The 14,269-nt window shown below is 48.9% G+C and overlaps 1 protein-coding gene across 9 annotated transcripts in view; it reads left to right on the top strand.

The window, feature by feature from the left end:
- The window catches only part of SMG7 (SMG7 nonsense mediated mRNA decay factor), a 65,957-nt gene extending 51,813 nt beyond the window's left edge, over positions 1 to 14,144 (top strand). For 3 of the 9 annotated variants that reach the window (XM_024552782.4, XM_045188950.3, XM_053914592.1), the window contains exons 13-23: positions 577 to 696; positions 1,596 to 2,022; positions 3,700 to 3,844; positions 4,278 to 4,660; positions 5,502 to 5,873; positions 6,621 to 6,770; positions 8,867 to 8,947; positions 9,362 to 9,521; positions 10,747 to 10,917; positions 11,028 to 11,173; positions 11,763 to 14,144. In XM_024552782.4, the coding sequence (XP_024408550.1) occupies positions 577 to 696; positions 1,596 to 2,022; positions 3,700 to 3,844; positions 4,278 to 4,660; positions 5,502 to 5,873; positions 6,621 to 6,770; positions 8,867 to 8,947; positions 9,362 to 9,521; positions 10,747 to 10,917; positions 11,028 to 11,173; positions 11,763 to 11,876 (2,269 nt within the window). In that variant the 3' untranslated portion in view covers positions 11,877 to 14,144. The remainder of the gene's footprint in view (positions 1 to 576; positions 697 to 1,595; positions 2,023 to 3,699; positions 3,845 to 4,277; positions 4,661 to 5,501; positions 5,874 to 6,620; positions 6,771 to 8,866; positions 8,948 to 9,361; positions 9,522 to 10,746; positions 10,918 to 11,027; positions 11,174 to 11,762) is intronic. The other 6 variants (XM_024552790.4, XM_053914593.1, XM_024552798.4 and 3 more) reach the window with 3 other exon arrangements.
- The last annotated feature ends 125 nt before the right edge of the window (positions 14,145 to 14,269 follow it).

Here is a 14,269-nt window from a genome sequence, read left to right as displayed (position 1 = left end):
CGGCACCGGTAGGGAAATACCCATCCCAGTGGCGCGCTGTCCGGTGCTCGGTTTTTCCGTCTGTTTTCTGTCACTGTGCAGTGCTCACGTTTTCAGCCACGTTTTCCACTCCCGCCCTCCTCCCCGCCAGCACCGACCCGAACATGCTGCACATGCACTTTGCTGTCTTCTTGAACAGCTGTTTTTATTCCTCTGAAACTTCGTTCATGCTGTGCGTACAGCATTCCCTCTTCTCTTCCCCTTAGGAACCTGCGAGGACTCACCCATAACTGGCCAACCTCTAGCTCAGATATCAACTACTTTGTGAAACCTCTCAGGGCCTATCAGAAGGAGCTAACTCTCCTCTTTTTACTGTCCTTTCTTGTTCTTGGCATAGTGTTTTTTCTGCTTTGCTTCCCTGGATTTCTTTTAAAATGTTTGGGAATACAGATTCAAACAAATGAAGTAGATTACATCAAACAGTTGTCCAACCGGTCTGGAAAATATGAAGCCATTTCAGTTAATTAGGTGAACTTGGTTGCCTGGAAAATATCTTCAGCAGTTGAGCGTTTTGTAACTTGTTTATGTCAATTTTAGGAACTTGGATTTTTCCAAAGGCCACCAGGGGGTGACAGGAGACAAAGAGGGTCAGCAGCGGCAGATACGGCAGCAGCGCTTGATCTCTGTAGGCAAGTGGATCGCCGACAATCAGCCAAGGTACTCCTCGTCGGGCACCGGTAACGGCCGCCTGTGTTTGAGGCTTCGGCGTCATGCCGTTGGTTGTAAACGCTTAGGACGAAACGTTGGCAACATAAATTGTGACGCTAGCGATCATTATACTCTTAAAAATCTCTTCGGCCCATCACACCGTCTGTCGTAGAGGAACTGGCCTCGCCCCGTTGTTTATCGTGAGCTTCTGCTCTAATTTACCATCATCTGTGTGACTCAGAGCGATAAGCGGTCTGTCCACTGTTACGGGGCTTTGTGCTGACAGGACACAGTGGTCGGTTTCAGTCGGGACACGCCCAGATGGTGCTAGTGGCCAGCTAAGTACCGAGCACACAGGGTAGTTAGCGTAGTGGAGGGGCACAGGTTTGAGAGTCAGGTAGGTTTGAATCCAGGTTCTAGTTCTACCGCTTCCCCAGGCCGTGCCCTTGGGCTCCCCCAGTTGATCATAACCTTTCCAAAGTCAGTCACTATTTCGTGGTCACTTTTGCATTGAGGTTCCTGTCATACTGCGAGCACTTGAGTGGTTGCATGCTTGAGTAACTTTGCAATCTCTTCGCTCGGTTTTCACACCTGTACAATAGGAGTTACAGATAGTTAGAGGTAGCTGCTTCGAGGACCTAATCTAGTACCTGTGCTTAAAACACGCTCCGTGATTGTAGCTGCGCTTCCTGGAAAACATTGAAAGGGCGTGGAAATGTGTTGTGGTGCTGACTGTGGGGCTGGGAATCTGAGTGTCTACACAGCTACTCTTTGCGTTACCTGAATCCACACCGTTATATCTAAGTATTTCGGGCTGGGAGTATGTTGACTGTTGGATCCGTACGCAATTCCGTTGTTACTGTTTTTTAGGATTATGTTCATATATGGATTTATTTTTACTTTTTTAGGCTGATTCAGTGTGAAAATGAGGTAGGGAAATTATTGTTTATCACAGAAATCCCAGAGTTAATACTGGAAGACCCCAGTGAAGCCAAAGAGAACCTCCACCTACAAGAGACATCCATGATAGAGTCGCTGGCTACGGATGGGAACCCGGGACTGAAATCGGTGCTGTCTACGGGCCGAAATCTAAGCAACAACTGTGACACCGGAGAGAAACCCGTGGTCACCTTCAAAGAGAACATTAAGCCACGAGAAGTGAACAGAGACCAAGGAAGAAGTTTTCCTCCCAAAGAGGTGAGAAGGGACTATAGCAAAGGAGTAACTGTAACTAAGAATGATGGAAAGAAGGACAACAACAAGAGGAAAACAGAACCCAAGAAATGCACCTTAGAAAAGTTGCAGGAAACAGGAAAGCAGAATGTGGCAGTGCAGGTAAGCTGTATGTGAACTGCGAAGGAGGTAGAGGAAGGCTCACACGAAAGGCAAGAGTTTTCATTTTGCCCCTCAAGCCGTGAGGATTGCCCGTCCTGAAGCTCGAATGCAGTCTTCACTTCTGCGCAGCGCGGTCCTGTGGGAGCTGAGGTGGCAGGTGGTTACTTCGTTGACCGCTGGGGGTTGTCACGTGAGTGAGGGAGTCTTAACCTGTTTGGCACTTTTATCGGTTCTCTTCCGTGTGAGTGGGTTGAAACGCCCGCCTGCAGAGTCGTCAGTTCTGCAAAGACTTGCGTTTTCTTTGGAAGGTAGTATTGCTGCTGTTAATGCTGCGATGAGAAATTTGGGGTCTTTGGTCGATCCAGTAGAACTAAAGAGTAGATTAAGTTGGGGTTTTTTTAGGCTCACTGTACAAGACAAAATATACTCTTGGAGAAAGGTGAGGCACTATTCCGTGACGTTTACAGCTGTATGGCCAGTGGCATTATTAACACTTTGGTGTTACCCTGGCTCCAGGGCAGTTGTAAAGCCAGAACCCAAGCAAGGACATGGCTCGGTGATTTGCAATTATTTATTATTTTTTTATATCTTGTCAAAGAGATCCAGATGATGCTATATAAAAGGAGAGGGGTGTTGCCTTTCTACTGGTTTTATTAATACCATTAATCTTTGAGTAAAAGCCGTTCGTTTTGTTAATGCATTTTGGCAAATACATGCGCAGTAGGTATAAGGAACCGTACGTTACTGAAGGCTGCTTGCAAATAAACTGCCTCCAGTGTATTTTCTTGCAGGATTTTTGGGGGGAGGGAAAGGGAGAAATAAGAACATTTTAAGATTACTAGTAGGGGGAGAAATGGAGAGAAAAACATGGTAGAAATTAAGAAAAGCCATTGAGAGAGAGAGGGGTCAGTGTTTTAGGGGTAAGGAGCCCAGCACTTCCTGCCTGCTCTTCCTCCGTTCTCTGTAACTGTGGCCCGGCGAGGTCCAGACCGGAAATAACGCCGCCTCCTTGTCCTTCCCGCTCTGCGGCCTGCCAGTTGATGAGTAGATTTAGGGAGCCTGACCACAGTCAGTGCAGCGCCTTGCTCTGCACCTCGTCCGGAGCTGTCGGTCCCCCACTGTACTCATCTTGAGCAGTGCAGGTGGCATCCACTCCTCTCTGGCGCCATGCATGGGATCTGAGGGCCTGCTCTTTAGAAAGTGTCCTTATCCAGAAGGGGGTGCGGTTGCAGGGTGGGGGGCGGTTGCCTGACTGACGCCCTTCAGGCTGCCCCGATGAACTCAAGCTGAGGGCCAAAGCGGGTCATTAGGAATGCCTGACTTCTGTGCGTCCTCTAATGGATTAGAGTATAAAGGGCACCGGGCCCACGATAGGCACCTGAAGGTCATAGCCAAGTTTTTTAGCCTTTGGCACCCAGTGTCTCCTCTGCAAAACAAACGAGCTCTCAGGTCCTTTCCATATTTGATGTTTTCATGACTTTGTGAGGGCAAAATAATTGTCCTAGCAAAACTAAGCCCAGTGTCTTACTGGCAGTTAAATGATCTACTTTGATTTTCCTCTTTTTACTTTAGGTGAATTTAAATATCTTCAACATATACTTTTTTTCTCGGAGTAGTTGCTTCTTTCTAACACTTTTGAGTTTCAGAACATCATAGTGTCGCTTCTGTTGGTCACAGGTAAAATCCCAGGCGGAACTAAGGAAGACTCCAGTGTCTGAAGCCAGGAAAACACCTGTAACTCAAACCCCAAGTCAAGCAAGTAATTCCCAGTTCATCCCCATTCATCACCCTGGGGCCTTCCCTCCTCTTCCCAGCCGGCCAGGTAAATATGTTTCGTAATTTCTTCTCCTTAATCCCTCTGTGTAGGAGTCTCTGTTCATTCACCGAGTAATTCATACTCTATTCGAGTGGCAGGTTTTCCCTAATGCTTATTAAGTTCTTTGGAGCCATTTCTCTGGTAGTTTATATCCAGTGCATGTTTGTTACCATGAAGGAGTTCCTTCCCCTAAACATGATGTTGAGAACACTCCAGCTACTTAAGTGGACAGAAGTAGCAGCCGATAGTCTATATTTAATTATTGAAATGAAATTTAAGATTTTCACTTGATCAGTCTTATTTGATGGTCAATCCATGCCTTTTGTAACTTATGAGAAAACCTCTTCCCCACCCTATCCCAGCCCAAATGTATTTTTGCCTTTTTTTTTTTTTTTTTGCTGTTTCTTTGGAACTAAAGCTGTATTCTTTTACTTTAAAGGGTTCCCGCCCCCGACATATGTTATCCCCCCTCCTGTGGCATTTTCTATGGGCTCAGGTTACACCTTCCCAGCTGGTGTTTCTGTCCCAGGAACCTTTCTTCAGCCTACAGCTCACTCTCCAGCAGGAAACCAGGTGCAAGCTGGGAAACAGTCCCACATTCCTTATAGCCAGCAACGGCCCTCTGGACCAGGGCCAATGAACCAGGGACCTCAACAACCGCAGCCGCCCTCCCAGCAACCCCTTTCATCTCTACCAGCTCAGCCAACAGCACAGTCTACAGGCCAGTTGCAGGTTCAAGCTCTAGCTCAGCAACAACAGTCCCCTACAAAAGCTGTGCCGGCTTTGGGGAAAAGCCCTCCTCACCACTCTGGGTTCCAGCAGGTAGGTGGCACCATGCGCGCTGTCCGGCGGCACGAAGGAGGGGGAGGCCGAGATCAGCCAGTAGTCGGTTCGTTACAAGCCCTAGTCTCACTTTCGGGTACTGTGCCTCTTAGCCTCGTCTTGACGGTGAGAATGTGGCAGGGTTCTCCGCTGTTTAGGGAAGTTTAGACGCTTTCCTTTATACTTTTGTGAAGGATAGTAGGTCTGTACTCCTGTTCCATGCTGCTCCCACTTGTCAGTCTCACTGGGAAGGGGTTCTGTAAATATTTCCCATGTGCAGATAAACTACCGAAGGAAAGTAGAGTCATAATCTTGATGAGGTGTTACGAGGGACACCAATTTTAAATATTGTCATCCCCACAGCACTTGAAACCAGAGGGAGACAGATACACACACACACACACACACTCATTAAACCTCTTAAATCATTGAGCTGAAGGACAGAGCGTGAGTTCAGTGCCCATCATCTGTACCCAGGAGGATCTGTGTGTTGCGAAGCCTAAAGGGTAAAGGAAGCCGCTGCATTGCCTACAGCAGGGGGGTCAGACTCATCTGCACTGGGGGCCACATCAGTCTCATGGTTGCCTTCAGAGGGCTGAATGTAATTTCAGCTCCTTACAGTTAAGGAGCAGCTACATTTATACAGTCCTAAAACTATTTTCGCCCTTCGAAGGGAACCGCGAGGCTGATGTGGCCCCCTGTGCAGATGAGTCTGACACCCCTGGCCTAGAGTTTTGTTGGCTGTAAAACCCCTTGGTTCGTTCTGTGATTCCTGAGGACTGAGTGTAAGTGACATTGCAAGTTACCCTGGTCCTGATGACAGGCGTCTTTCTTTTTTTAGTATCAACAGGCAGATGCCTCCAAACAGCTGTGGAATCCCCCTCAGGTTCAAGGCCCATTAGGGAAAATCATGCCTGTGAAACAGCCCTACTACCTTCAGACCCAGGACCCCATGAAACTGTTTGAGCCGTCACTGCAGCCTTCCGTGATGCAGCAACAGCCTCTCGAGAAAAAAATGAAGCCTTTTCCCATGGAGCCATATAACCACAACCCCTCAGAAGTCAAGGTCCCGGAATTCTATTGGGACTCTTCCTACAGCGTGGCTGGCAACAGAGCTATGATGGCCCAGCAAGCAAGTTTGGACCGCAGGGGCAAGCGGTCACCAGGTGTCTTCCGTCCAGAGCAGGACCCTGTGCCCAGGATGCCATTTGAGGTGTGTGTCTCTTCCTCTCTCTAGGCACTTCCGAGACAGGTCTGGGCTGTGTGTCTTTGACTTTCTCAGGGGCTGTTTCTATAAAGGTCTCTGAGATCCGTTAGTGCTACAGGACGCTGCTGAGCGGCGGGCGCAGTGCCTGGGCTCCGCTCCACAGCCGCCAGTACGTCTGATTTGAGGAGCCGGAGAGCTCTGTTACGGATTCCGAACTCTGACGGTCTGGTAGAGCAGCCGTGTGCAGGAATCTCTACCCCAGCACGTTAGAGGATTCTGAAACAGAGCTCCCCTCCACTCTGCTGAACCATCTAAGTTTGAAGTTAGGTTTGCTGCACATTTAAACAAGTTGCTTTCTGAGAGGATCAAAGTCAGCCAGGTATCTTTGATAGTGGAGGCCCCCTTCCTTGCCCTTTTTATTCCCAGAAATAAGGTGCATGTTGTAACTTGTTTGTTAGTTCAAGGTGAGCTGGCCACTTGGCTCTGTTGCATTGTTGTACTCACTGGCCACTTCACCTTCTCTGTTCCGCTCTGTCAGTGTCTCTGCTCCTTTGTGCTGTGTTGGTCTCCCTGCCCGCTGTCCTGTGTCACGTCGCTTGTGTGTCTCAGAGCCTTTCCTCTCGCATAGCACTGCCTCGCTGTTAACTCCTTCCTCCTCCTTGACTTCAGTCGCCTTCCCCCCTAATCTCGCTACTACTCCGTAGTGCCTTTGTCGTCCCTGTTGCATCTCACTGTGATCCTTTCTGTCACTAGGACCCCAAAGGCTCCCCTCTGCTTCCTCCGGACCTGTTAAAGAGTCTGGCTGCCTTGGAGGAAGAGGAAGAGCTGATTTTTTCTAACCCTCCTGATCTTTACCCAGCTCTGCTGGGGCCTCTCGCCTCTCTTCCTGGAAGAAGCCTCTTTGTATGTATTTGACGTAATTCTTCTTGCTCTAACCCAGCTGCTTTTCTGAGATTTTGGAATAGGTGATTTCTTCTTTTGGAGGGCTTTTCTTTTTCACGGAAATGTCAAATTTGCTTCCCGATGGCCCGAGCTGCCCTTCAGATGGTGGCAGAACACGGCAGGAACGATTCTGACGGCCTCGTTCCCCGAGGCCTTCCAGTCCTGGCTCTGTTAGGGCCCTGGCTCCTGCGGGGCTGCTAGCACACAGGACGTGACGCTGGCAGAGGAGCTGACTTTTCAAGTGGCACTTCCATCTGGACCCAGGGATTTCAGTGTCATTTAATCTTGTTCAGGAACAGTAAGATTTTTTTTCTCATGTACGCAAAATGGGAAATGAAATAATGTCTTATGTTTTTTTAAATCCTCACTCAATGATATATTTATTGATATATTTTCAAGCGAGAGAGAAATTGATGTGAGAGAGAAGCATCGATTGGGTTGCCTCCCATACACACCCCAACCAAAGATCAAACCCGCAACCTGGTATGTGCTCTGAATGGGGATCGAACCTGCAACCTTTTGGTGCAAGGGATGATGCTCCAACCATCTGAGCCACCTGGCCAGGACTCTTGTAGATTTTTTACTGATGTTTTTGAACGGTATGTGGCTCTTTTCTGTTTGGTTAACTAACAGCCATGCTAAGAGCCAGAATTTTATAAACAGAATGAGTAAAAAAGAAAAGGATTCTATTTACAAATATTGGAGTGCCATGAATGAGTGAATACAGGGATAAATAACGAGGGTGACATAAAATAAGGTGTAAGAATTGATCAGCTCTCTCTTCTAGAACCCAGTCTGCATTTCAGGGGTGCCCTGCCTACCCCATCAGTGTTTGTGTTTGCTGAGGTGGGGAGGAAAAAGAAAAACGTGTGCTGGGAGGTGTTTCCTGTCCCTTCGCTTCATCTTAATAAAACATGAAGCAGTCTGGGTTTTAATCTCTTGCTGTGTCTTCCCCATAAACGTGGAACAAGGAAACATGAGATTGCAGTGCAGTGATTTTATTTAGTATTAGGAGAAAGAAAAGGTGAACGGCGCTCGTGGCAGAAGCTGCCGTCCCTGGCACCTGAAGTTCCCTTGAGAATTTGCCTGAATGAGTGACCGTAGGGGCCCCCCCCCCCCAGCAAGTGAGCAGAAATGAAGTCCCCTAAACACTGTGACGGTGGCACACGTGCCTTGACAGCACCTAGGGGTGTGGAATGCCCTGCGGCTAAGCTGCTGTCTCGGAACATTTGCTTCCTGAACCCTAGTTCCTGTTGCGCCCGCTCCTGTGGTAGGAAGTGAAGCTCGTGCAACAGTTGGGGAAGGGTGTTTGAGTGTTTTTGTTTTGTTTTTAAGACACCTTGACCATAACCTTTCTGTTTTTAACATTGCTAATGATGTGTGTGAAAGTGACTTGCATGTAGTAGGTGTTTAATAAAAGCATTGTTGACCAACTCTTAAAAGACAGTGAGCATCACAGATTCAACCTTTTTTCCCCCTGATGACTCTCTCAGAGCTAATAAACAGAAGCTTGGCTTTAGCAACTATTTTAATACAGAGTGGGGCAAAAGTAGGTATACACCTTTTCTTGTGGAAGTAATACAAGAATAAACAAATAATACAAGAATAAAGTGTTTCACATACTCAAAAGTGTAACCCTCCTGTTGCCAACCCAGTATAAACCACAGATAGCGCCGCTTAGGGACCACATTCACAAAACAGTTGTCACGTGGATTTGAAAGGCTTTTCTGAAGTCATTCCTGGCAGCGTTTTAAACACTTGGGGAGAAAACAGTGCCTGATCAGCCCAGCCTCTTGTTTTGAGAGTACTCCAGGGCCTGTCCCTGCCGGGGTCTCTGTGCTGGACCAGAGGACCTGCTGTAGCAGCTGGCCCTCCCCTGGCCTCGTGGTCTTAACAGACCCGCGCTCATGTCTGTCTGTAAGCCTTACGTCGTACGCGATGGGGCAATACTAGCACCCTTCAACTGTGGTCTTTTACTTGGCTGTGTAGTGTCTTAAAGTTCACATTAAGGAAATGGAAGGCATAATTTAACTCCCTTTTTTTCCGGGACTTTGAAGAAATCCTTATTGGAGAAGCCCTCCGAGCTCATGTCACATTCATCCTCTTTCCTGTCCCTCACCGGATTCTCTCTCAACCAGGTGGGTATACCGTGAAGAGCCCTGCTTTGCACTGTCCCTGTAGGCTTGTGGGTACTTTCTGGGCACTGGGTGTTGTCCACTCGGCCTCTGCTTAGGGTACTCTAAAGACTTGTGTGTCTCAACTTCGAGCCCTTTAACTTCTCATTCACGTTGAAGTCCTTAGGGCTCTGTTAGCCCAATAAATTATTCATACTTTTTAACATGGGTGATTTGCACAGATGGGAGCAAAATAAAGGGTAAGGGAAAGCAAAGGGAAATGAATTTAAGAGGAAAACTGAAAGAAAAAGAAGCCTTCAAAATTTGTCTTGTAACAAAAAGCTTAAGGTTTCAAGCATCTGTGAACCTGATTATGCCTTCTCTTGTGTCACTTTCCTCGGAGTGAGTCTGTGTGACCTAGTTGTCACTGCCTTTCAGGAGAGATACCCAAATAACAGTGTGTTCAACGAGGTGTACGGGAAGAACCTGACGACCAGCTCCAAAGCTGAACTGAATCCCTCGATGGCCCCGCAGGAGACGTCGCTGTACTCCTTGTTTGAAGGGACCCCGTGGTCCCCGTCACTTCCTGCCAGTTCAGGTCTGGACTGCTCTTTAAATTATAGACCTGGCACTACCGGTAAATTAAAATAGAGTTCATATGATTCTGTAATTATAAATACAACAGGTCAATTTTTTTAAGTAACTTCTGAAAAAAAAAAAGAAAAAAAAAAAGAGCCCGCTGAGCTGGCTTACATAACAGATGCCCCCGATGCCTCTTCACACCCGAGTCTCCGGCTGAGCGGGCAGGGGGAAGCACATGGCTCTGCCTTAAGGGTTTCAGCTGCTTTTTAGTTTTGCTTGTAGGTATTCATTCTTTGTGGGGGAAACTGCAGTTTTTAAAGTAGAGATTTTTTAAATTCCTATTTTATAAGTGGAGTCTGATGTCATAGCAGTTAAGGTTAGGCAGTTCTCTTGGGCTGGCCAAAAAGTTCGTTTGGTTTTTTCCGAACAATGGCTCTAGTAGCGCTTGGTTGTCTTTAACTTCACTCGAAACAATTTTGTTAGTCTGTATTGTGACAGCTGTCACATTGCATGCGTTAAAAAAAACTTACAAACTTGGTGAATTTTTGTGTAGCCATTTTAACATTGAAGGTGGAAGAAAATGTACAACATTTTCAGCATATTATACTTTATTACTTCAAGAAAGGTAAAAATGCAACTGAAACGCAAAAAAAGATGTGTTCCGGGTATGGAGACGGTGCTGTGACTGAGCAAACGTGTCACAGGTGGTTTGCGAGGTGCCGCACTGGAGGTGTCTCGCTGGACGATGCTGCACAGTCGGGTAGACCGGTTGAAGTTGACGGCGATCAAATCGAGACATTCACTGAGAACGGTCGACGTCATGCCACGTGGGGAACAGCTGACATACTCACAATATCCAAATCAGTAAAGTCATTGGTGAAAATGAAAAATGTGCATTTTATTGTACGGAAAAAACCATGTGGGGTTTTTGGCCAACCCAGGGTCCCCCAATACCAGTGGACACCTAACCCGGACCAGGCATGCCGCATCAGTGCGTGCACTCGACAATTGCGGCTTCGTTCTCTTCTGTTCTAGGGCGAGGAATGTCCCTAGATAACTTCAGTGAAACAGATTCGTGCATCCAGCAGAGTCCTCTTTGGGGCCCTTGTTTTGCCTTTCCCCAAAGCCCTGTGCTTATTTTCAGTAGAATTTGAATGACAGATCTGTAGAAAACGTTAGGTCTTAATATGTTTGTGAACCAACTTACCTACTTGATGCTCTCTTTTGCTGCCATTTAATAGATCATTCAACACCAGCCAGCCAGTCTCCGCATTCCTCCAACCCAAGCAGCCTGCCAAGCTCTCCTCCAACACACAACCATAATTCTGTTCCATTCTCCAATTTTGGGCCCATTGGGACTCCAGATAACAGGGAGAGGAGAGCTACAGATCGGTGGAAAACTGATAAGCCAGGTGAGCCAGACTGCACAGACGGGAAATAACTTACTCTGTCTTTCCCTGGCTTTTGGCATCTGGCAGTGATAAACCATCTTCTTGAATTCTTATCTCTTTTCATCCCTTAGCCATGGGTGGGTTTGGCATTGATTATCTCTCAGCAACGTCATCCTCTGAGAGCAGCTGGCATCAGACCAGCACTCCAAGTGGCACCTGGACAGGCCATGGTCCCTCCGTGGAGGATTCCTCCGCTGTCCTCATGGAGAGCCTAAAGGTGAGTGCGTGGCGGGAACAAGCGCCGCAGGCGCATCTCTGCTTTCATTCACCTGGACAGCTGGGTTCGTCCCTGAGGTCCTTAGAGTTCATTGATGAATAGCACATGTCTAGCAAAGTTCCAGAAACATGGCCTGCCTTGTGAGATTCTTGAATGGGATCTTTGTTTTTAATTTGCGAATTTGTTAGTGACGAAGCATTATCTTCAGGGGGATGGAGACACAAATGTCCTATCTAGTTGCATTCTGAGGTTAAGAAAATTCTGATTCATCTTGGGATGCTTGATTTAAGGCTTTTCTGAACAAGCGAAAGAACAGTATGTAATAGTAAATACTCTGTGGTCCCATATGGAGCTGAGTTTTAGTAAAAAGACTTCATATAAAACATACTTTTTAGCTTTTCTGTCCTAAGTCTTAATGGGAGCTAGTCTTCAAGACAGCCTTACAATGCCGTTTCTAATACCTGAAATTATTTTAGGGGGCTGGGGTCTTGGGACGTTGTGCCTTTATATTTGGCTGGGATTGAAAACCAGACCCTTTCAGACAACCAGGCCCTTGACCTCTGCTGACAAGCTCTGGGCTGTTTTTCAGTCTATCTGGTCCAGTTCCATGATGCACCCTGGACCTTCCGCTCTGGAGCAGCTGTTAATGCAGCAGAAGCAGAAACAGCAGCGGGGACAAGGCACCATGAACCCTCCACACTGAGGCCAGAGCAGCGACCCTGGGAACGAAGGCTCCACAGACCACTGCACGTTGGGCGTGCGGGACCGGCCCACACAGCACCCGCAGGTGGCAGCCCTCTTTTCTGCTCCTTGCCGTCGAGAGGGTGTAAGTGTCCCACCAGCCCGCTGAGTGTGCACGAAATGTCCGCAGTGCAACCAAACGAAACACCGTCAGGATCTCTCCGTCCCCGCCCCCGGGGCCCTCCAGAGGGAGAGGAACTGCTGTTTGTCTCGCTCAGTTACCTGGTAGCACCGCCTCTCACCTTCTCCAACGTGCATGCCCCCAGCCACGTGGGAAGTGAAAGCTGAGAAGGGAAGGCAGGTGGGAGAAGCCAATGGGAACTTCTCAGTCCTTTTCTCCTCTTTGGGGAATAAAATAGGAATCCATTAATGATTGCTTTGCTGACTGAGAATGTAGTTGAAATTACTCCTCAACATCTTTTATTATTGTTATTTCTCTCAGTAGTACCAAGTCACACTGAATTCTTCCATACACAGACGTGCTGCTTCTAGTCAGTGTGTAGCGAGGAGAGCCCCGGTCACTGCTCCTGTGCGCGGTTGGCGGTGACAGGATGGGGAAGCGGGCCTCTTTGGCCCGTGGGAGTGTCCCACCCCCACCGGGGCGAGTCCGAGGCCTCACCTTCCACTCAGAGGTTCCAGGAGGCCCTGCTCTGGCCTGGAGACTCCAGCAGGAAACGCCCTTCGCTCTGCAGGCGCTGGAGCCCCAGTCAAGGAGGCAGTGTGGGTGGTGGTGCTGGGCCGGACGGCAGGCGGCTGCTGCAGGGTTTTCAGTGAATGTCTTCAGTTCCTGTACGTTTCCCGGCAGCAGGGCAGCAGTGTCCCAGGAGGCAGGCCGGTGTTCGTGGCCTGGCATTTGATAGGTGGAAGCTCTCAGTGTGGTTATTTCTGTTGGGTTGGATTCTGCGCCCCTATCCTACTTACCACCCCCTCCTCTGCTCCCTGCTCCATCCCTTCCAATGCTCTGCTGTTCGCTGGTAATTGTCTCTGTCCCTGACGTGCACGACGCCGCGCCAAGGAGCGGCAGCATGGGGCCCGGCAGCTGGGGCCGGGTCTGGAGAGGAGGGGAGCAGAGGCGCCTGGGCGGCCAGAGTGGGGCCGGACCCGTGCCCAGCCACAGCCCCCAGCCTCCACTTGCAGAGTGAAATGCGAGCAGCGTGGACATGTGTGCGTCACGCACAGAAGAAAACACGACGAGGTCCATTCTGGGAGAAGCAGAAGAAAGGAAAACGAACTTTTATCTGATATTTATTAGGAGGAAAGCGGACTGAAATTTTCCTTGTGTAGAAACAGAAGGACAGCATTTCTGTTAGTCATTTCCTGGAAATGTGATATTTTAAGGGGAAATTATGGAAACAATCTGTCCAGTTGCTGTGCTAGTGGTAGGGTTTATTTTGGGGGGGTCTCACCTCTGTGCACGTGTGAGTGTGAGTGCACACACATGCCCCCTGCTCTCTGGAGAGGGGGTAAGTCTGAGTGTGCAAGGTCAGGCGGGCTGTGGCAGCTGGGGGGCGGCTGCGGAGCAGAGCAGGTCCGGGAGCCCCAGCCGCCCGGGAGTCAGGCAGCCCCAGTGATGGAACGGGGTGAGATCGAGGCTCCTTGCTCTTCAGAGAGGGCAGTTGGAGGCCCGCGTGCGCACATCATTGCTCTTTCAGTTTGACATGCGTTTGGGTTTTTTTGTTCTTTTTTGGGGGGAAGGTCTGAAAGGGTGAAACCCCCTCCACCCTCCAACCCAATGGCAGTGTGAAACCCTTTGTGCTGCCCCCGCCCCTTCCCGGTGCCCGCCTCTCTCCGGTCCCTCCCTCCCTCCCTCCCGGGCCTCCGCCCTGCTTCCCTGCCCCACGTTGTGCGTGTGAGCTCTCCATTCAGGCAGCTGCGACATTCCAGTGTGTGACCTGTCACGGACTCTCACGCCCTAGACCAGATGACCAGGCTTGCCAACCTGCTCCCAGGGGCACCCACATCCCCTCTGCAGCCCCCTTTCTGCATGAGCATTTGGTGTTCGGAATGTTTTCTGACTCTGGGGGCAGCTTCCTCGCCTTACCATCCTCAGTGTGGAGGAAGGAGGAGGGAGGAGAGTCTTCATCAGAAACTGGTTTTGTGTAGTAGACCTTCCTTTGTGTTCTGTTCTGTTTTGGTTTGATTTTCTGTTTTGTTCTGGTCTGTCTGTGCAAGACCTGCAGCTGCTGAAATCAGCTTTGCCTTTAATTAAACCATGTTCTCTCCACCCAGACCTGTGTGCAGATGGTTTCTTTTCTACCGTAAAAGAAAATCCAACTCAAAAAGCAAGACTCTGAACTGCTCAGAAGTCACCTAGAGGAGAAAGCAAAGATGGTCCAAAGTCGAATATGCTTCAGG

Source organism: Desmodus rotundus, chromosome 12 (assembly GCF_022682495.2).
Source record: "Desmodus rotundus isolate HL8 chromosome 12, HLdesRot8A.1, whole genome shotgun sequence".
Taxonomy (NCBI): domain Eukaryota; kingdom Metazoa; phylum Chordata; class Mammalia; order Chiroptera; family Phyllostomidae; genus Desmodus; species Desmodus rotundus.
The sequence above is the reverse complement of the archived record's forward strand: the minus strand, read 5'-3'. Positions and strand labels throughout refer to the sequence as shown.